General features: G+C 45.5%; 1 protein-coding gene across 1 annotated transcript; it reads left to right on the forward strand.

Moving 5' to 3' along the window:
- Positions 1–405: 405 nt before the first annotated feature.
- Positions 406–21,388, forward strand: LOC116475349 (kinesin-like protein KIF1C). Its single transcript, XM_032164710.1, is given in 5 exon segments — positions 406–492; positions 19,284–19,811; positions 19,848–19,937; positions 20,706–20,985; positions 20,988–21,388. Coding segments are annotated over 5 exon segments (1,386 nt in total).
- The last annotated feature ends 604 nt before the right edge of the window (positions 21,389–21,992 follow it).

A 21,992-nucleotide genomic window follows, 5' to 3' on the forward strand; every position in this document is an offset into this window, starting at 1 on the left:
TACATTTTTCTAAAGCACACTAATTGAAGTTGCACATCCATGGTAATAAGAAGTCCTTACATTTGAAAAGCAATGAAATGCAATCTCCAAAGTATTTTTATACACTCTATCTTATTTAATCTGGTGGGAGGTAGGGTACATTTATCTCTACTAAAATGTTAAGAGGTTAAATGATTTACCCAAGATCACCTCGCTCATCAACAGAAGAACTTGGGGTCAAGCACCTGTTGTGTCAGCACCGTGTGAGGTGCCTGAGAGCTCAGAAGGGATCGACAGAGGCTCCTGCCCTCAAGGAGCTCAAAGCCCAGGAGACTGAGAGGAGGACCCTTTTTCAGACCGGGGAAGGGAGACGAGTGGGATTCAAGGGAGGCAATGTTTGGGCTGAGCCTGGAAAGAAAAACCGCAATGACCCGGCTAAGTGGGCTGGGGCAAGAGGAAGTCCACTCCCAGCGAAGGAGGTTTGTGTGCAAGAGCCTGGGGCCTTTGGGAACTGTGAGCAATTCACTCCGCTGGAACACAGGGTAGGCGTGGCTGGCTACAGGAGAGGAGTGTGCCAAGATGGGGGTGGGAGGGACATGGCAGCCACCCTGAAGAATTCTAATTCCTTCCTTTTAAACCAGTGAGGCGTTTTGATCAAGGGAAAGATACCAGATTTGCATTCTAGAACACTCACTCTGGAGGTCCCCTAGAGGTAGTGCAGAGGATGGATTCAAGGAGGATGTTATGGGAGGCAGGGAGACTAGTTAAGATGCAAATACAGTGGCCTGGGCAAGAAAAGGGGAAGACCTGGAAGGGGCAGTGGCATTTGTAATGAAACAGATAATGAGTATCTGTCTGTGAAGAAAGAATTGGTCAGCCTTAGAGGAAGAATGAGATGAGGAAATAGGGAAAGGAAGGGTCTAGGATGATTCCCAGGTTCTGGCTTGAACAGAAGCAGGAAGAAAAGCAGATATTGGTGAGGATGGGGAGTTGGGTAGCAAATAAGTTCAGGACACATTGGGTTGAGAAGCCTATGGGACATCCAGGTAGAGGTGTCCAGTTGGAGACAGAGGTCTGGAGCTCCTGGGGAGGCCGACCTAGAGGTAATCTTTGTGAGTCATCGACATAAGTCACCAACATGAGCCACTGGTGGGGATGAGTGTTTGGAAGGGGAAGAAAAAAGGGCCTCCCACACAGCCTGGAGGAGCACTGGCATTTAAGAAGAAGGTGAAAGAAGCCAGGTGTGGTGGTTCACACCTATAATCCCAGCACTTTGGGAGGCCAAGGCAGGAGGATCACTTGAGCCCAGGAGTTCGAGACCAGCATGGGCAGGATGGCAAAACCTCATCCTACAAAAAATAAAATTAGCCAGGTGTGGTGGCATGTGCCTGTAGTCCCAGCTACTCGGGAGGCTGAGGCTGGATGATGGTTTGAGCCTGGGAGGTCGGGGCTGCAGTGAACTGTGATTGCACCACTGCACTCCAATTGGAGTGACAGAGCAAGACCCTGTCTCAAAAAAAAAAAAAAAAAGGAAGAAAGAAGTAGGTGAAAAGGAGGTTGTGATATGATCAGTTGATATATAATAGATAGTAAAAAATGTTAAAACTATTTAAAAACAAAATAACGTTTTTAAAAATTGTAAAAATAGGCCGGTCGTGGTGGCTCACACCTGTAACCCCAGCATTTTGGGAGGCCGAGGCAGGTGGATCACTTGAGGTCAGGAGTTCAAGACCAGCCTGGCCAACATGGTGAAACCTCATATCTACTAAAAGTACAAAAATTAGCTGGGCGTGGTGGCAGCTGTAGTCCCAGCTACTCAGGAGGCTAAGGCAGGAGAATCGCTTGAACCCAGGAGGCAGAGGCTGCAGTGAGCTGAGATTGTGCCACTGCACTCCAGCCTGAGCGACAGAGCAAGACTCCGTCTCAAAATAAATAAACAAATTAAATAAATAAAAATAAAAATACAAAAATTAGCTGGGCATGGTGGCACGCTCCTGTAATCCCAGCTACTTGGGTGGCTGAGTCACAAGAATAGCTTGAACCCGGGAGGCAGAGGTTGTAGTAAGCGGAGATCACACCACAGCACTCCAGCCTGGGCGACAGAGCAAGACTCTGTCTCAAAAAATTTAAAAAAAAAAATGGCAAAAATAGAAAAGAAAAAGAGTGAGGAGAGGCCAGAGAGGCAGGAGAGAGAAAGTGATGTAGGGGAAGACATAGCGCTTGAGGGGGTCCTGTGGGAAGATGCTACTGAGAGTAAGAAGAGCACTATCTCGTTTGCTTTCAGGGGGAGGGGAGATGGCTTCCCCCAGGCTGGTCAGAGAAGGCTTTAGGAAATAGAAAAAACTGAGAAAAAGAAAAACCCTTTCAAGCTGAGAAATGGAAGGGGAGAGGGTTGAGTTCCTCTTCTCTCCTCTTTGCTGTGTTTTCTTGACTCTTGCTGCCATAATCGGGCATTCACAGAAAATAAAGCCTAGTCTCTGGTGAAATGTGGAGAATCAGATGTTCAAAATGTTTCTATTATGTGCTTCAAAGCCAGACTCGCTGAAAATGGAGACTATCCAATGTGATCATGCTGTCCTTAAAAACATTCCTTTGATAAACATTAAACTGTTCTGTTTACCAGAAATGTTAACGAGGAAAATACACAGGGCTATTTAGGAGTATTTCAAAATTAAAATTTAAAACATAAGAGAAAACCAGACGCACACAAAAAAGAAAAATCCAAAATTTCACGAACATTGCAGACCTCAGCTGCCCTTGAAATCTTTTTCTCTGCCTAACATTATGTAATTCTTCATCAGCCAAATATATCAGTTTCACATGCTAAAATTCACTGTGTATGTGTCATACTTAAAGGACATGGTATTGAAAGGAAACAATAATATAAAGATATGTACAAAGGTTTGGGAACCAATGCACATACAGACCTGAGAATTTTCTAAAGAAACTTTAAGGATATTATTGAAAAAATAAGTGAGGGGGAACCAGACGTCCCCCTCAGATGGTATAATTGACCCAGGCACCCTAACTGATCCTCCTGCTGAAAACAACTAAAAATTCTGGATCAAATACTAAAAATATCTTCTTCTAAATAAATGAATGAAAGTAAGGAATATTCAGCCAAACCATGTGACAACAGATACCCAGAGAGATAAACAGCAATTGCCAAACCAGTTAGCTTTCAGTTTTGAAGAACTTAAGGAGCTCCAGGGACAGAAGACAGAACTCAAGGTCTGCCCAAGATGGAGATTCTAATTGCATATTCTCTCACACAGGTGAGACCCTAAAGCTATACCCTTACTATTAGGCTAAACCGGAAATAAATCTGACCACAAGGGGCTATAGCCAAAATGGCCTTGGTTCTTGGTACTACATAAAAGTGAAAAAGGGCCAGGTGCGGTGGCTCATGCTTGTAATCCCGGCACTTCGGGAGGCCGAGGCAGGCAGATCACGAGGTTGGGAGATCGAGACCATTCGGGCTAACACAGTGAAACCCCTTCTCTACTAAAAATACAAAAAATTAGCCGGGTATGGTGGCAGGTGCCTGTAGTCCCAGCTACTAAAAAAAAAAAAAAAAAAAAAAAAAAAAAAACTGGGAGGTTGAGGTTGCAGTGAGCCGAGATCGCACCACTGCACTTCGGCCTGGGCAATAGAGCGAGACTCCATTTAAAAAAAAGAAAATCACGCATGAAAAAAAATGATTTTTTCTTTTTTTTAAATGGAGTCTCGCTCTATTGCCCAGGCTGAAGTGCAGTGGTGCGATCTCGGCTCACTGCAACCTCAACCTCCCAGGTTCAAGCTATTCTCCTGCCTCAGCTTCTCAAGTAGTTGGGATTACAGGTGTGCACCACCACGCCTGGCTAATTTTGTGTGTTCAGTAGAGACAGGGTTTCACCATGTTGGTCAGGCTGGTCTCGTACTCCTGATCTCAGGTGGTCCACTCGCCTTGGCCTCCCAAAGTGCTGCGATTACAGGCGTGAACCACTGCGCCTGGCCATCATGCATGATTTTGTATGCATGCTATATTTCTGTTAAAATGTTAAGCACCTATATACATATAAATATTAGGAATACAAACACATGTGGTAAAACTATAATTAAAAACAAAGGAATTTAAAAACATGAATTCAGGATAATGGTTACCTCCAAGGAGAGAAAGAAGAGAGGGGACCTAGGAGGGAACCCCAGTGGACTTCAAAGTTCATAATGATATTGTTCTTCACGTTTCTTACACTGAGTGGTGGGGAACACATGAGGGTCCATTGTATCATGATTCTTTATTACTTTATATATTTTGCAAATATTATTTTGATCTATTCAATATTTAATAATTTTTTTTAAGACAGGGTCTCACTCTGTCACCCAGGCTGGAGTGCAGTGGCGTGAACGTGGCTCACTCTAGCCTCAACCTCCCAGGCTCAAGTGATCCTCCCATCTCAGCCTCCCAGGTAGCTGGGACTACAGGTGGGCGCCACCATGCCATTTTTTACATTTTTGGTAACATTTTTGGTTTCACCATGTTACCCAGGCTGGTCTCAAACTCCTGGGCTCAAGTGATCCTCTCATGTCAGCCTCTCAAAGTGCTGGGATTATAGGTATGAGCCACCACACCTGACCATAAATGTAATTTTAAAAGACATTCCTAACAATATAGTTTTTTTTGTTTAAGTTTGGGCTTTATTTGTAAATCTGGCTCAGTGTCAACACCAAGGCCATCTACTTGATTGGACTTGTCTAGATTGCTTCTTTCCTAATGCCTTTGTGGTGCTGTGTGATGACCATAACACTCAGAAAAAATACTTGTGATGGACAACTTCAATACATAGTGAACTATCATTCTTCTTTATGCAAGTGGCTAAAAGGAGAAAATGGCCCTTTTGGGGGTGAAGTTTTGCCGAGGCTCCTCGGGTACCTCGAAGGGTACAAACCGGGCCACTATGTCCTTTGGCTGTGTGCAGCCCATTAGCTTCCTCGGCCATTTTCCAACATTAACAAAGGAACAATACATAAAATACAGCCTCAGGACAGACGTGGTGCCTCACTCCCATAATCCCAGCACTTTGGGAGGCCAAGGAGGGTGGATCACTTGAGGCCACCCTCACCAACATGGTGAAACCCTGTCTCTACAAAAAACACAAAAATTAGCTGGGTGTGGGGATGCATGCCTATAATTCCAGCTACTCGGGAGGCTGAAGCAGGAGAATCACCTGAACCTGGGAGGCAGAAGTTGCAGTGAGCTGAGATCATATCACTGTACTCCAGCCTGGGTGATGGAACGAGACTCTGTCTCAAAAAATAAATAAATAAATAAAATAAAATAAAATAAAATACAACCACATAAGTAGCCTGTCATGTTTGATAATAAAAACATTTTTCTAGGATAAAGTACCAAGTATCTCTACTATTACATCAGAAAGTATGTAGAGCTTATTATAATGGGAGTCCAGAGAGCTGCTTAGCTGAACTCCCATTGTCACAAAGGGTCATCAAATTCAAACTTTGACCTCATCTCCAAATGAAAGCACAACAGTCTCAAAAATGAGCAAGAATGAAGATATCCCTACGACTTTATGTTGTTGCTTTGAAAAAAAAGAATAAATGAAGATATTCATCATATAGCCTTCAGCATATGTCCCAATACCAGCCCACATACTTTCTTTAGTGCCCTGTGAATTAATATTTCATATGTCCTATTATTACCTTATGACTGGCACAGTTATATTGCAATGTATTCCTTGGTTTGGAATTCTAACTTATTAAACATAAATTTTTTTAATGTAACACAAATTTTATAACACTGCTTTGGTGTTTATTCGTTTTGTAATACGAGCTTTTAAAATTTGGGGTTGGTTGTCTTTGACTTTGTAATGAAAAAAAAAAAGTTGACAGGGCATGGTGGCTCACGCCTGTAATCCCAACACTTTGGGAGGCTAGGGTGGGCAGATCACCTGAGGACAGGAGTTCAAGACCAGCTTGGCCAACATAGTAAAACCCTGTCTCTACTAAAAATACCAAAAATTAGCCAGGTTTCGTGGCAGGTGCCTGTAATCCCAGCTATTCAGGAGGCTGAGGCGGAGAATTGCTTGAACCTGGGAGGCAGAGGTTGCAGTGAGCCAAGATTACACCACTGAACTCCAGCCTGGGTAACAGAGGGAGACTCAGTCTCAAAAAAAAAAAAAAAAAAAGGCGGAGAGAGAGGAAGTTCTGGAAATATTCCAGAGCTTTTTCTATCATAACTTAATATTATATTATATTTTTATGTCTAATTAAATTTGCAGCCAGGTACAGTGGCTCACATCTGTAATCCGAGCACTTTGGGAGGCTGAGGCAGGAGGATTGCTTGAACCTATAAGGTTGAGGCTGCAGTGAGCCATGATTTGTGCCACTGTACTCCAGCCTGAGTGACAGAGCAAGACCCTGTCTCCAAAAATAAAAATAATTTTGCTTACACTGAGCATAATATGCATATAAATGAAATTTGCATAGTGTGACATATTTCAAGGAATTTGTTTGTTTGTTTGTTTATTTATTTATTTGAGACAGGGTCTTGCTATATTTCCCAGGTTTTAATGCAGTGTATTCACAGGCACAATTATGTGCACTATAGCCTAGAACTCCTGGGCTCAAGCCATCCTCCTTTTTCAGCCTCCTGAGTTGCTGGGTCTAGACTACAGGTGCATGCCATTGCTCCCAGCAGTCAAGGAATTTATTTCTTTTCTTTTTTTTTGAGACGGAGCCTTGCTCTTCCACCCAGGCTGGAGTGCAATGGCTGATCTTGGCTCACTGCAACCTCCACCTCCCAGGTTGAAATGATTCTCCTGCCTCAGCCTCTTGAGTAGCTGGGATTACAGGCGTGCGCCACCACGCCTGGCTAATTCTTGTGTTTTTAGTAGAGATGGGGTTTCACCATGTTAGCCAGGCTGGTCTCAAACTCCTAAACTCAGGTGATCTGCCCGCCCGACCCTCCCAAAGTGCTGAGATTACAGGTGTGTGCCACTGTGCCCAGCCTCAAGGAATTTATTTCAATGAAGAATTTTGCCTAAGAAAGTCAGGTAATCTCTTTGGAACTCAGCTTTCTCATCTGTAAAATGAGAGTGTTCTGTGTCAGCTAAAGTGCTTTCCAGTTTTCTACCTTTAGCATATCCCCCCTGCTTCATTTGAAAAACATATTGTTGTCGTATACAGCTTTCTGCTGCCACCTTCTGGGAGAATTGCAGCACACATTTCCCCTTGAAAATGAGCTCTTCAGTAACAGTCCCTTCGATACTGTGGCTTGTTTACTTAGTAATTTCAGTCAACTAATAAGAATTATAGTTTTCTGGGTTTTCCAAGTTTCAATGTTTTTGATTTTTAAAAAATTCCACATGAGTCAAGCCTGAACTTTGACCATCTGGAAATTAATTTTTTAGCAGTTTTTCCCACATGGGAGTATTTTTCATACTTGTCTAGTGCTTTGTAGTGACTGACTTGCCAAGTCTATTCACACAGAATTTGCTTCAATAAGTGTCTTTGGTGTTGCACTCATGAGGTCTGATAAGAAGTATTTAATAGAACATAAGAAGTATTTAATAGGACAGAAAAAATATTTTATTTAAATTATCCTTTTTTTTTTTTTTTTTTTTTTTGAGACAGGGTTTTGCTCTATTTCCCAGGCTGGAGTACAGTGGCACGATCTTGGCTCACTGCAACCTCTGCCTCCTGGGTTCAAGTGATTCTCCTGCCTCAGCCCTCCAGAGTAGCTGGGACTACAGGCGCCCACCACCACACCCAGCTAATTTTTGTTTTATTTTGTTTTGTTTTTATTTTTTGAGATGGAGTCTCACTCTGTCACCTAGACTAGAGTGCTGTGGCGTGATCTCAGCTCACTGCAGCCTCTGCCTCCTGGGTTCAAGCGATTCTCCTGCCTCAGCCTCCTGAGTAGCTGGGATTACAGGCATGTGCCACCACACCCAGCTAATTTTTGTATTTTTAGTAGAGACTGGGTTTCACCATGATGACCAGGCTGGTCTCAAACTCCTGACTTCAAGTGATCCACCTGCCTCGGCCTCCCAAAGTGCTGGGATTACAGGCGTGCGCCAATGTACCCAGCCGTTCTATAGGTTTTGACAAATGTATAATGACATGTATCATAGAGTTCCTTTATAGTATCATAGGGAGCATTTTCACTGTCCTAAAAATCCTCTATCTCCCCCTAACCAATCTCTGGCAACCATTGATCTTTTCACTGTCTCCACAGTTTTGCCTTTTCCAGAATGTCATGTAGTTGGAGTCATACAGTATGTAGCCTTTTTGGATTGGCTTCTTTCACTTAGTAACATGCATTTAGGTTTCCTCCATGTCTTTTCATAGCTTGATAACTCATTTTTTTTTAGCACTGAATAATATTCCATTGTCTGAATGCACCACAGTTTATTTGTCCATTCACTTCCTGAAGGACATCTTGGTTGCTTCCAAGTTTTGGCAATTATGAATAAAACTGCTGTAAACATCTGTATGCAGGTTTTTGTGTAGATAAGTTTTCAACTGATTTGGGTAAATACTAACTAGTATGACTTCTGGGTCATATGGTAAGAGTATATTTAGTTTTGTAAGAAACTGACAAACTAAGCTGGGCATGGTGGCATTTCCTGTAGTCCCAGCTACTTGGGAGGCTGAAGTGGGAGGATCACTTGAGCCCAGGAGTTCCAGGCTGCAGTGAGCTATACTCGCACCACTGCACTCCAGCCTGGTCAACAGAGCAAAATGCTGTCTCAAAAAAAAAAAAAAAAAAAAAAGAGCTCAGGAGTTCAAGAGTTTGAGACCAGCCTGGGAAACATGGCAAAATCTCATCTCTACAAAAAATTTTTCAAAAAAGAAAAGAAAGAAAAAACAAACTACCTAACTGTCTTCCAGAGTGTCTGTACCATTTTGCATTCCCACCAGCAATGAATGAGGGTTCCTGTTGCTCCACATCCTTCAGCATTTGGTGTTGTCAGTGTATCACATCATAGTTTAAATTTGCAGCCAGGCGCGGTGGCTTACACCTATAATCCCAGCTGTCTGGGAGGCTGAGGCAGATGGATCACTTGAGGTCAGAAGTTCGAGATCAGCCTGGTCAACATGGTGAAACCCCATCTCTATTAAAACTACAAAAATTAGCCGAGCGTGATGGTGGCGGTTGCCTGTAATCCCAGCTACTCAGAAGGCTGAGGCAGGAGAATTGCTTGAACCAGGGAGTCGGAGGTTGCAGTGAGCCGAGATCACGCCACCGCACTCCAGCCTGGGTGACAGAGCAAGACTCTGTCTCAAAAAAAATACAAAACAAAACAAAAACTAACATGCACTTCTTTTGAAAGAAGTCAGGAAAAGATTTTGGGAAAATGAGGTAATGCTTACTCACGGCTGTGCTATTTGTCCCTCTGTCTCTTAATTTCCCAGACAAAACTATTAACTGGCTTAGATATCTGAATACACTTATTTATTGCCATCTTTCAGTTTATAATGACACCCACTTAAAAATATCCAAAACTACTTTCCAACCCTTCTCTATCTCTTCCATTTGTGGTAAAATAATATACAACAGTGCATATTTTAAATATTTTTTCTAATGACACAAATAACATAGGCTGGGATGGAGATAGCTTAGAAAACCCAGAAATGCATAAAAGAAAGAAGAACTTGAACCTCCCTTAATCTTGCAGTACAAAAATAACTACTGCTGACATATTAATAGTGTCATCATTCTTTCCAGTCTCTTATATACTTATATGTACATTTCTCTCATAAAATAGGATAATATAGCACGTATGATTTTATAGTTGACTTTTTAAGATAGCACTTTCCCAGACAAAATTTGACATGATCCAGATGTAATTACACAAACTGGCTTCATGCCAGGATACTGGGGCGGAAAACCTTGGGAAAGGCTTTTAGCTCCTTAGGCCTTGGTGCCCTTGTCTGAAAAATGAGGAATTTTTTTCCAACCCTAAAAACCATTCCTCTGCCAAAGCATGTTTTTGGATGAAATCTTGTCACCGGCCGGGCGCGGTGGCTCACGCTTGTAATCCCAGCACTTTGGGAGGCCGAGGTGGGCGGATCACGAGGTCAGGAGATCGAGACCACGGTGAAACCCCGTCTCTACTAAAAATACAAAAAATTAGCCGGGCGTGGTGGCGGGTGCCTGTAGTCCCAGCTACTCGGAGAGGCTGAGGCAGGAGAATGGCGTGAACCTGGGAGGCGGAGGTTGCAGTGAGCCGAGATTGCGCCACTGCACTCCAGCCTGGGGGACAGAGCGAGACTCCGTCTCAAAAAAAAAAAAAAAGAAATCTTGTCACCATGTCACATTCTCATGCGAGACGGCCCCAAGTGCCACATAGCCTTAGTTTGTACACACTTTTATTTTTGGTTAGTATATATTTATTTTTTTCTTTTCTTTTCTTGTTCTTTTTCTTTTTTTTTAAGACAGGGTCTTGCTCCGCACGGTGGTGTGATCATAGCTCACTGCAACCTTGACCCCCAAGCTCAAGCAATCCTCCAGCCTCAGCCACCCAAGTAGCTGGGACTATAGGTGTGCACCACCACGCCCAGCTAATTTTTGTAGAGGTGGGGTTTCACCATGTTGCCCAGGCTGGTCTCTGAACTCCAGGGCTCAAGTGATCTGCCCGCCTCCCAAATATACTGCTGGGCACTGTAGCTCATGCCTGTAATCAGCTGTGGCTCATGCCTGTAATCCCAGCAGTACATTTTTTCTAACTGCCCCATGCAAATCACTTGAATATGCCTTATTATGTTTGCTAGCAACTTCTATGATTCACCTGACTAGTCTTTAAAAATAACGAGTAAAAAGAAAATATTACGCTGGGTATGGTGGCTCATGCCTGTAATCCCAGCACTTTGGGAGGCCGGGGCAGGCGGATCACTTGAGGTCAGGAGTTCAAGACCAGCCTGGCCAACATGGTGAAACCCTGTCTCTACTAAAAATACAAAAATTAGCTGGGCATGGTGGCGCCCACCTGTAGTCCCTGCTGCTCAGGAGGCTGAGAAAGGAGCATCCTTGAACCTGGGAGGTGGAGGTTGCAGTGAGCCAAGATCGTGCCATTGCACTCCAGCCTGGGCGGCAGAGCGAGACTCCATCTCAAAAAAAAAAAAAAAGAAAGAAAGAAAAGAAAATATCCGTCTTTTTAATAAAAGCAAGTAGGACAGGCTGGGCGCGGTGGCTCATGCCTGTAATCCCAGAATTTTGGGAGGCTGAGGCAGATGGATAACGAGGCCAGAAGATCAAGACCATCATGATTAACATGGTGAAACCCCGTCTCTACTAAAAATACAAAAAAATTAGCTGGGCATGGTGGCGGGCGCCTGTAGTCCCAGCTACACGGGAGGCTAAGGCAGGAGAATGGTGTGAACCTGGGAGGCTGAGTTTGCAGTAAGCCAAGATCGTGCCACTGCACTCCAGCCTGGGCAACAGAGTGAGACTCTGTCCTCCGTCTCAAAAAAAAAAAAACAAGGAGGACAAAAGGGAAGTTAAAAACCCATCAATTGTTCAGCTTTACTCTTAGTATTTAAAGTAAATAAACAGAAGTATAGGATGAAGTCACTATATTTCAATTCAATTCAATTTAAACAAGTATAATTTTGTAGGAAAAAGAGATAACAAACTTAGGGACCAGGGACCAAAGTAAAGCAACATCAATAAAAGATGAGAAATATCTCAGGTTGGAATAAGGTTTGGAAACTTGAAGCAAGTCAAGCTAGAAAGGAAACTACTTTGTCTAAAGAAGGGAAGTTAGAAGTAGATTTAATTGTTTTCAATTATATAAAAGACATGTCAATTATGCTTCTTCTCTATCAAGAACAACAGGAAATTGGTTTAGGTTGTTGTTAGATTAATGTAGACATTAAAAGGCTGTTGATTAAGGGACGGGAAACAGAAGATAAAATGTATCAAAAATGAAAAATGTGCTTACCTTTTACAGGGACTGCTGTCATACCTGATATCTGCTCCTCCCTTCTTTTTGTTTTTGTTTTTGTTTTTGTCTGATACACAGTCTCACTCTGTTGCCCAGTCTGAAGTGCGATGGCACGATCTCTGCTCACTGCAACCTCCACCTCCCAGGCTCAAGCAATTCTGCCTCAGCCTCCCGAGTAGCTGGGATTACGGGTGCTCACCACCACGGCGGCTAATTTTTGTATTTTTAGTAAAGACAGGGTTTCACCATGTTGGCCAGGCTGATCTCAAATTCCTGACTTCAAATGATCTGCCTGTACAGGTGTGAGCCTCTGTGCCCTGCTCCTCTCTTCCTATATAATGATAGAATCCGCTATTTTTTAGCTGGGCACAGGGCCTTCCAAAATATTTTCCCATTGGTAGTGACCATGTGACTAAGTTCTGGTCTTTGAAGTGTATGTGTGTAGGGGTCCCTTCTTCCCCGCTTCCTGCCAGCTGAGATGTGCACATGATGGCTTGAGCTTAAGCAGCCACCTTGGGCCATGAGGTGGAAGCCACAGGTTGAGAATGCAGCTCAACAAGATAGAAGGAGCCTGGGTTTCAGATGATTGTGGAGCTGTCACACCAGTCCTGACTGCTTATCTCAGGACTTTATGTGAGAAAAATAAGCTTCTATCTTGTTTAAAGTACTGTAATTTAGGATTTTCTGTCACTTGCCTATGATAATTTTAAGTGACATATTCTTTTTCCTTTTAATATTTGGTTTATTAGACTTACACATTAAAATCCAAGTTTTCCCTTAAGCTTCCAAATTCAGGTTAAAAATCTTAATGTTCTATTTATGAATCTAATAAATTTTAACAACCATGTTTAGTGGACTTTGAGCCTACTTAGACCTATTTACAATCACATCTCCAAATATTTTAAATTGTATTTGTCTAAAAACTGCATCTTTTTTGGTTTGTTTTTGAGACAGGGTCTCACTCTGTCACCCAGGCTAGAGTGCAGTGACGTGATCATGGCTCACTGCAACCTCTGCTTCCTGGACTTAAGTAATCCTCCCACCTCAGCCTCCCCAGTAGCTGGGACCACAGGCACATGCCATCGTGCCTGGCTAAATTTTTGTATCCTTTGTGGAGATTTTTTTTTTTTCCAAATATATGTATGTATGTATATATACACGTATATATATATATATATATTTTTTTTTTCTTTTAATTGAGACAGAGTCTCTCTACGTTGCCCAGGGTGGTCTCAATCAAACTCCTGGGCTCAAGAGATCTTCCCTCCCCAGCCTCCCAAAGTGCTGGGACTACAGGCGTGAGCCAATGAGACCAGACTTTTTTTTTTTTTTTTTTTTTTGAGACAGGTTCTCACTCTGTCACCCAGGCTCGGGAGTGCCATGGAGCAATCTAAGCTCACTGCAGCCTCCACCTCCTGGGCTCAAGCCATTCTTTCACATCAACCTCCTGAATAGCCGGGACTACAGGCACGTGATAATTTTTTTTTTTTTTTTGGAGATGGAGTTTTGCTCTTGTTGCCCAGGCTGGAGTGCGATGGTGCCGTCTCAGCTCACCACAATCTCCGCCTCCTGGGTTCAAGCGATTCTCCTGTCTCAGCCTCCCGAGTAGCTGGGATTACAGGCATACACCACCAGGACCGGCTAATATTTTTTAATCTTTTGTAGAGACAGGGGTCTCACCACATTGCCCAAGCTGGTCTCAAACTCCTGAACTCAAGTGATCCACCTGCCTCGTCCTCCCAAAGTGCTAGGATTACAGGCGTGAGCCACTGCACCAGCCAAAACTGCATTTTTATATGTACTCTCTTTTTTATTTATTTATTTTTATTTAATTTTTATCCTACTTAACAGTTATAATCTCTTTTTTAAAATGCTTTTTTTTTTTTTTTTGAAATGGAATCTCACTCTGTTGCCCAGGCTGGAGTGCAGTGGCGTGATCTCAGCTCACTGAAGCCTCCACCTCCCAGGTTCAAGCAATTCTCCCTCAGCCTCCCGAGTAGCTGGGATTACAGGCATGCGCCACCATGCCTGGCTAATTTTTTTTTTTTTAGTAGGAATGGGGTTTCACCATGTTGGTCAGGCTGGTCTCAAACTCCTGACCTCATGTAATCTGCCTACTTCAGCCTCCCAAAGTGCTGGGATTACAGATGTGAGCCATCACGCCCGGCCTTAAATGCATTTTTAATTGTGGTAAAATACATGTAAAATTTACCACCTTAACTATGTCCACATGTACAGTTCAGTGGTATTAAATACATTCATAATGTTGTGCAACCATCACCACATCCTGTCTCCAGAAACTGAAATTCTGTACCCATTAAACAGTAACTCTGGCCGGGCGCGGTGGCTCACGCCTATAATTCCAACACTTTGGGAGGCTGAGGCGGGTGGATTACCTGAAGTCAGGAGTTTGAGACCAGCGTGGCCAACATGGTAAAACCCCATCTCTACTAAAAATATAAAATTAGCTGGGCGTGGTGTCAGGCACCTGTAGTTCCAGCTACTCAGGAGGGTGAAGCAGGAGAATCGCTTGAACCCAGGAGCCGGAGGTTGCAGTGTGCTTGAGATCGCGCCACTGCACTCCAGCCTGGGCAATAGAGTGAGACTTCATCTCAAAAAAAAAAAAAAAGTAACTCTCCATTCCCCTCTCCCTCCAGGCCCAGGCAATCATCATTCTACTTTCTGTGTCTATGATTTTGACTACTCTAACTTCCTCATAAAAATTGAATCCTGGGCCGGGCGCAGTGGCTCACGCCTGTAATCCCAGCACTTTGGGAGGCCGAGGCGGGCGGATCACGAGGTCAGGAGATCAAGACCATCCTGGCTAACATGGTGAAACCCCTCTCTACTAAAAATACAAAAAATTAGCCGGGCGCGGTGGTGGGCGCCTGTAGTCCCAGCTACTCGGGAGGCTGAGGCAGGAGAATGGCGTGAACCCGGGAGGCAGGGCTTGCAGTAACCCGAGATAGTGCCACTGCACTCCAGCCTGGGCGACAGAGCGAGACTCTGTCTCAAAAAAAAAAAAAAAAAATTGAATCCTGGCTGGGCACGGTGGCTCACACCTGTAATCCCAGCACTTTGGGAGGCCGAGGCGGGTAGATCACCTGAGGTCAGGAGTTCGAGACCAGCCTGGCCAACATGGTGAAACCGGGCATGGTGGCATGTACCTGTAGTCCCAGCTACTCGGAGGCTGAGGCCAGAGAATCGCTGGAACCCAGAAGGCGGGGGTTGCAGTGCGCCCAGATCATGCCTGGGCGACAGATCAAGGCTCCGTTTAAAAAAAAAAAAAAAAAAAAATATATATATATATATATAATCTTAAAACCAGAAATGGGATGATGATCATGATGACAATGATGATAATTAAGAGCCATTGGGATGATCTCTCGGTTCTTTGAAGGCTATACGTTTCAAAAGGTAATTTTATAAATGCAGAGTAGCAAGAATAGTACCAGGAGCATTTCTTATTCCTGAATCCTTTGGGGAAAAAAAAAATTAAAAAACATTAACTTTTGAAAGTTTATCCTAAAAGAATACACAAAGTGATGATTGCAGCATTGTTTAAAAAGAAAAAAATTAGGTGTTTGCTCACGCCTGTAATCCCAGCACTTTGGGAGGCCCAAGCAGGCATATCACTTGAGGTCAGGAGTTTGAGACCAGCCTGGACAACATGGTGAAACCTCGTCTCTACTAAAAATACAAAAATTAGCCAGTCACAGTGGCATGCGCCTGTAATCCCAGCTACTCAGGAAGCTGAGGCAGAAGAATCGCTTGAACCTGGGATGTGGAGGTTGCAGTGAGCGGAGATCGCGCCACTGCACTCCAGCCTGCGCAATAGAGTGACACTTGGTCTCAAAAAAAAAAAAAAAAAAAGAAAGGAAAAAATTGGAAACAATCTAATAATGATGCAGAACCAATTAAACAAATTTGTATGATATATCTTTATAGTGAAATGCTATGTAGCTAGTAAAAATGAAAAATGATGAGATATATGTATCTTTCCTGGCCAGGAAAGAGTCCTTTAGGAAGGAAATATACTAAAGTGTTATAGGCAGTTACCTCCTGGTAGAAATATTGGATTGATATGGGGAGAATAGAGAGAATTGTGTGTAATTTTTATATTTTTCTGCAGTGAACACTGATTTCTTGTGGGAATTTCAAAGTAATTTGCTTTATTTCCTTTTTTCTTTTTTTTTTTTTTAGAGAGAGACAGGGTCTCACTCTGATGCCCAGGCTGGAGTGCAGTGGCTCAGTCACAGCTAACTGCAACCTCAAACTCTTGGACTCAAGTGATCCTTCTGCCTCAGCCTCCCAAGTAGCTGGGACTACAGGCACGCGCCACCATGCCCAGATAATTATTGTTTTTTTTTTTTTTTTAATTTTGTAGAGGCAGAGTCTTGCCATGTTACCCAAGCTGGTCTTGAACTCCTGGCCTCATACAATAATCCCACTTCAGCCTCCCAAAGTGTTAGGGTTATAGGCATGAGCCACCATGCCCAGCCTAACTTAATAATTTTATGAAAAAATCTAGGCCGGGCATTGTGGCTCATGCCTGTAATCCTAGCACTTTGGGAGGCCAACGCAGGTGGATCATTTGAGCTCAGGAGTTCGAGATCAGCCTGACCAACATGGTGAAACCCCATCTTTACTAAAAATACAAAAATTAGCAACTGGGCTTGGTGGTACATAACTGTAATCCCAGCTACTTGGGAGGCTGAGGCAGGAGAATCGCTTGAAACCCAGAGGCAGAGGTTGCAGTGGGACGAGATTGCACCACTGCACTCCAGCCTGGGCGACAGAGCAATATTTCATCCCCTCCCCACCAAAAAAATATTGTTTCAGTCAAAGGAATCTGTGAAATCTCCTTCCCTGGAGGTTTTTTTTTTTGTTTTTTAGTTGTTGGGGGTTTTTTTGAGACAGAGTCTCGCTCTGTCGCCCAGACTAGAGTGCGGTGGTGCAATGTTGGCTCACTGCAAACTCCACCTCCCAGGTTCAAGCGATTCTCTTGCCTCAGCCTCCCAAGTAGCAAGGACTACAGATGTGCACCACCACACCTGGCTAATTTTTGTATTTTCAGTACAGACAGTGTTTCATCATGTTGGCCAGGCTGGTCTCGAACTCCTGACTTCAAGTGATCCACCCGCCTTGGCCTCCCAAAGTGCTGGGATTACAGGCATGAGCCACTGCACCCAGGCTCCCTGGAGTTTTTATAGAATATTACAGGTAACCAGCTGTTTTTAAATAATTTAGGCTAGCCCTCTTCCTACTCTGCAATTTACAGATGAAGATATAATTTTATCACACAGCACCAGACAAAGGTAAAGAAAATTCTATTAGTCGGGCTCAGTGGCTCACGCCTGTAATCCCAGCACTTTGGGAGGCTGAGGAGGGCGGATCACCTGAGGTCGGGAGTTTGAGACCAGCCTGACAAACATGGAGAAACCCCGTCTCTACTAAAAATACAAAATTAGTCGGGCGTGGTGGCGCATGCCTGTAATCCCAGCTACTCTGGAGGCTAAGGCAGGAGAATCTCTCAAACCTGAGAGGCAGAGGTTGCGGTGAGCCGAGATCAGGCCATTGCACTCCAGCCTGGGCAACAAAAGTGGAATTCTGTCTCTAAAAAAACAAAAGAAAAGAAAAGAAAATTATATTAAAGATTTTCATGACATAAAATAATAGTTGTATGCTTGTTTTATTAAGTAAAAATAATCGCAACAGATCTTGCCCATGCATGGCATTCACATTTGAAAGTCCATTTATATTTGAATCCTTGCAAAATTCTGAGGATCAACTAAAACACCAGTACCACCTAGATTTGGGTGGGTATATGTATGTGTGTGTGTGAATGTTCGCAAGCCAACTAATTCATCAAAGTGGAGATTCCACTGTTACTGCCTTCAAAGACCTCACAACCTAACAGGAAAACTAAGTCTTGTGCATAATTAACCACAATTCAAGGTGAAATAAAGTGCCCAGAGAGAAGTACTAGCAAAGAATGAATGAAGAGTTCAAAAGAGGAAAAACGTTATCTCATTACAAGGATTTTAAAAGATTTCGGATGCCTCAAGGAGGTAGCCTGTGAAATGGCCTAAGTTACTATGTCTCAAACTTTACTGTGGATCTTATTCAAATGCAGATTCCCATTCACTAGCTTTGAGATGGTGTCTGAGAGTCTTCATTTCTAACAAGCTCTCAGTTAGGTTGTTGGTCAAGGAACCTCTCTTTCAGAAGCAAATGCCAAAGGATATTTTAGGATGGGAAAAAGTGAAAGCGGGAAAAAGTGAAAGCGGGAAGAAGTGGTAGCTCACGCCTGTAATGCCAGCACTTTGGGAGGACAAGACAGGCAGATCTCTTGAGTCCAGGAGTTCGAGACCAACCTGGGCAACATAGAGAGACTTCGTCTCTAAAAAAAATAGAAAAATTACCTGGATGTGGTGGTACGCACCTGTAGTCTCAGCTACTTGGGAGGCTGAAGCAGTAGGACTGCTTGAGCCCAGGGGGGTTGCAGTGAGCCATGATTGTGCCACTGTGCTCCAGCCTGGCACAGGAGAACCTGTCTATAAAAAAAAAAAAAAAAGGTAGAGTGGGAAGAGACAGCTTTCTGAGCAGAGAAATCAGCATGAACAAAGCCACCAGGACACAGTCACCACAGACAGACAAACTCTGAACTCCTGACCTCAGGTGATCCGCCTGCCTCAGCCTCCCAAAATGCTGGGATTACAGGCATGAGCCACTGCACCCGGCCATGGATTTCTGTTTTGTTTTTGAGACAGGATCTTGCTCTGTCACCCTGGCTGGAGTGCAGTGGCCTGATCATAGCTCACTGCAGCCTCGAACTCCTTGGGTTCAAGGAGTCCTCCCACCTCAACCTCCTGAGTAGCTGGGATCACAGGTGTGCACTTCCATACCTGGCTACATTTTTTATTTTTTGTAGAGATGGGGGTCTCACTAAATTGCCCAGGCTGGTCTTCAGCTCCTGGGCTCAAGTGATCCTCCTGCCTTGGCCTTCCAACATGCTGGGATTGCAGGCACGAGCCACCACCCCTCAATGGTCTTTTAAGTCTTGCACAAAGTTTCGCACTTGATTAGCTACAACTAATACGGTAACTTTCTTGGTGCCAGCCATGGTTCTAAGTACTCCAAATGGATTTGGGAGGTAGATCCTGTCATTATCTCTGTTGTCTAGAGGAGCAGCGTTAAGCAGTCTGCCCAAGGGTGTGCTGTTGGGGTGGAGCAGGACTTGAACCCAGGCTCCCTGATGGGCGTGTTTCCAGTGTCCTTAGGACACACTGGGCCAAGACACGTGGGCTCTGGATGTCCTTAGCCCTCTCTTCCTCTTTCTTTCTCTGCCCCCAGTATGTGGACTCGGACAGCGGGGATGACTCTGACAAGTGCTCTTGTGAAGAGAGCTGGAGGCTCATCTCCTCCTTGCGGGAGCAGCTGCCGCCCACCACGGTCCAGACCATTGTCAAACGCTGTGGCCTGCCCAGCAGTGGCAAGCGCAGGGGCCCTCGCGGGGTTTATCAGATCCCCCAGCGACGCAGGCTGCAGGGCAAAGACCCCCGCTGGGCCACCATGGCTGACCTGAAGATGCAGGCTGTGAAGGAAATCTGCTACGAGGTGGCCCTGGCTGACTTCCGCCACGGGCGGGCTGAGATTGAGGCCCTGGCCGCCCTCAAGATGCGGGAGCTGTGTCGCACCTATGGCAAGCCAGAAGGCCCCGGAGATGCCTGGAGGGCTGTGGCCCGGGATGTCTGGGACACTGTAGGTGAGGAGGAAGGAGGTGGAGCTGGCAGTGGTGGTGGCAGTGAGGAGGGAGCCCGAGGGGCGGAGGTGGAGGACCTCCAGGCCCACATCGACAAGCTGACGGGGATTCTGCAGGAGGTGAAGCTGCAGAACATGACGGGGATTCTGCAGGAGGTGAAGCTGCAGAACAGCAGCAAGGACCGGGAGCTGCAGGCCCTGCGGGACCGCATGCTCCGCATGGAGAGGGTCATCCCCCTGGCCCAGGTAGGCCCGGCCTTCTCCCTCCCTTCTCTCCTCCCTCAGCTCTTCCCTTTAGGAGTCTGAACCTTCCATCTCAGAGCCTAACCTTCCCCAAGTCTGGAAAAAAATTGCATTGACGTATAGCACGGTGTTTTTCAATATCGTTTATGAACCACATGCCTCACTGTCACCAGGCTGCTAATTAAAAATGCAGATTCTTGGATTCCACCCCAGACCTACTGAATCCACATCTTTGGGGACAAATCTGCATTTATAATAAGCTCTGGGTGTTTCTGAAGTATGGTGAAGTCTAAGACCCACTGATATAAAGTGTGCAGTTTTGTTTTGTTTTGTTTTCTGAGGCGGAGTCTCGCTCTGTTGCCAGTCTGGAGTGCAGTGGTGTAATCTTGGCTCACTGCAACCTCCGCCTCTCAGGTTCAAGCGATTCTCCTGCCTCAGCCTCCTGAGTAGCTGGGACTACAGGCGCGCACCACCACGCCCGGCTAATTTTTTTTTGTATTTTAGTAGAGATGGGGTTTCACCATGTTGGCCAGGATGGTCTTGATCTCTTGACCTCGTGATCCGCCCGCCTCACCTTCCCAAAGTGCTGGGATTACAGGCGTGAGCCACTGCGCCCGGCCCTAAACCACTATTTTTTGAGCTTCCTTATCTCCAGGCTTTTCTCTGGACCCTTTGACATCCAGCCACTCCAGGCCCCTCTTGAATCCACATGTCCTGAGGATTCAGCTCTCCTCACATCCCTTCCCCTTTTCTCTCACTCCTCCCTCCCAGGATCATGAGGATGAGAATGAAGAAGGTGGTGAGGTCCCCTGGGCCCCGCCTGAAGGATCAGAGGCAGCAGAGGAGGCAGCCCCCAGTGACGGCGTGCCGTCAGCCCAGCCCCCCTCGCCACCACTGTCAAGCTGGGAGCGGGCGTCACGGCTCATGGAGGAGGACCCTGCCTTCCGTCGTGGTCGTCTTCGCTGGCTCAAGCAGGAGCAGCTACGGCTGCAGGGACTGCAGGGCTCTGGGGGCCGGGGCGGGGGGCTGCGCAGGCCCCCAGCCCGCTTTGTGCCCCCCACGACTGTAAGCTATGCTTCCCCTTCAAGAGCAACTCCCAGCACCGAGAGTCTTGGCCAGGGATCGGGAGCTGGGAGGCTCCAACTCCACCCCAACCCCCTGAGGAGGTCACTCCCCCTCCAGCCACCCCTGCCTGCAGGCCTCCGAGTCCCCGAAGGTCCCACCATCCCCTCAGGAACTCCGTGGATGGAGGGGGCCGATCCCGGGGAGCGGGTTCTGCACAGCCTGAACCCCAGCACTTCCAGCCCAGAAAGCACAACTCTTATCCCCAGCTACCCCAACCCTACCCAGCCCAGCAGCCCCCAGGGCCCCGCTACCCCCCATACACTACTCCCTCACGAATGAGACGGCAGCGTTCTGCCCCTGACCTCAAGGAGAGTGGGGCGGCTGTGTGAGTCCCACATTGTTGTTGGGGACATTGGCAGTCAGGGATACAGGAGGCCCACATCCCGGGCAGAGGGCCTGCTGGGGCCCCTTGCTGGGAGAAGGGAAGACGCCCGAGACTTCATTCATGAACTGTTGTGCAGGGCATAAACTCTTCCTACTGACTTCCTATTGAACCCCCGTTTCACTTCCCATGTCTGTGTAGAGAAAGCTCACCACGGAGGAATGTGCTGTCTTCCTTTGCCTTCTGCTCTGGCACCAGCTCTCCACCCTCTCCTCTATCTCAGGAACACCTGGACTCAGAGCTCAGAGGAGGAGGTAAGCCCAATCCGTCTGAATCGTTATTTTATTCCTTCTGGCTTCAATCTGGCTCCTCCTGGATCTTGAACCCTTCCCTGTGGGTTAAAAGGCCATAGTCTTTTTTTTTTTTTTTTTGAGACGGAGTTTCACTTTTGTTTCCCAGGCTGGAATGCAGTGGTGCTATCTCGGCTCACCACAACCTCTGCATCCTGGGTTCAAGTGATTCTCCTACCTCAGCCTCCTGAGTAGCTGGGATTACAGGCATGCGCCACCACGCCTGGCTAATTTTGTTTTTTTTTTTTGTTTTTTTTTCTT

This window comes from Hylobates moloch, unplaced genomic scaffold, assembly GCF_009828535.3.
Source record: "Hylobates moloch isolate HMO894 unplaced genomic scaffold, HMol_V3 SCAFFOLD_10, whole genome shotgun sequence".
Classification (NCBI taxonomy): Eukaryota; Metazoa; Chordata; class Mammalia; order Primates; family Hylobatidae; genus Hylobates; species Hylobates moloch.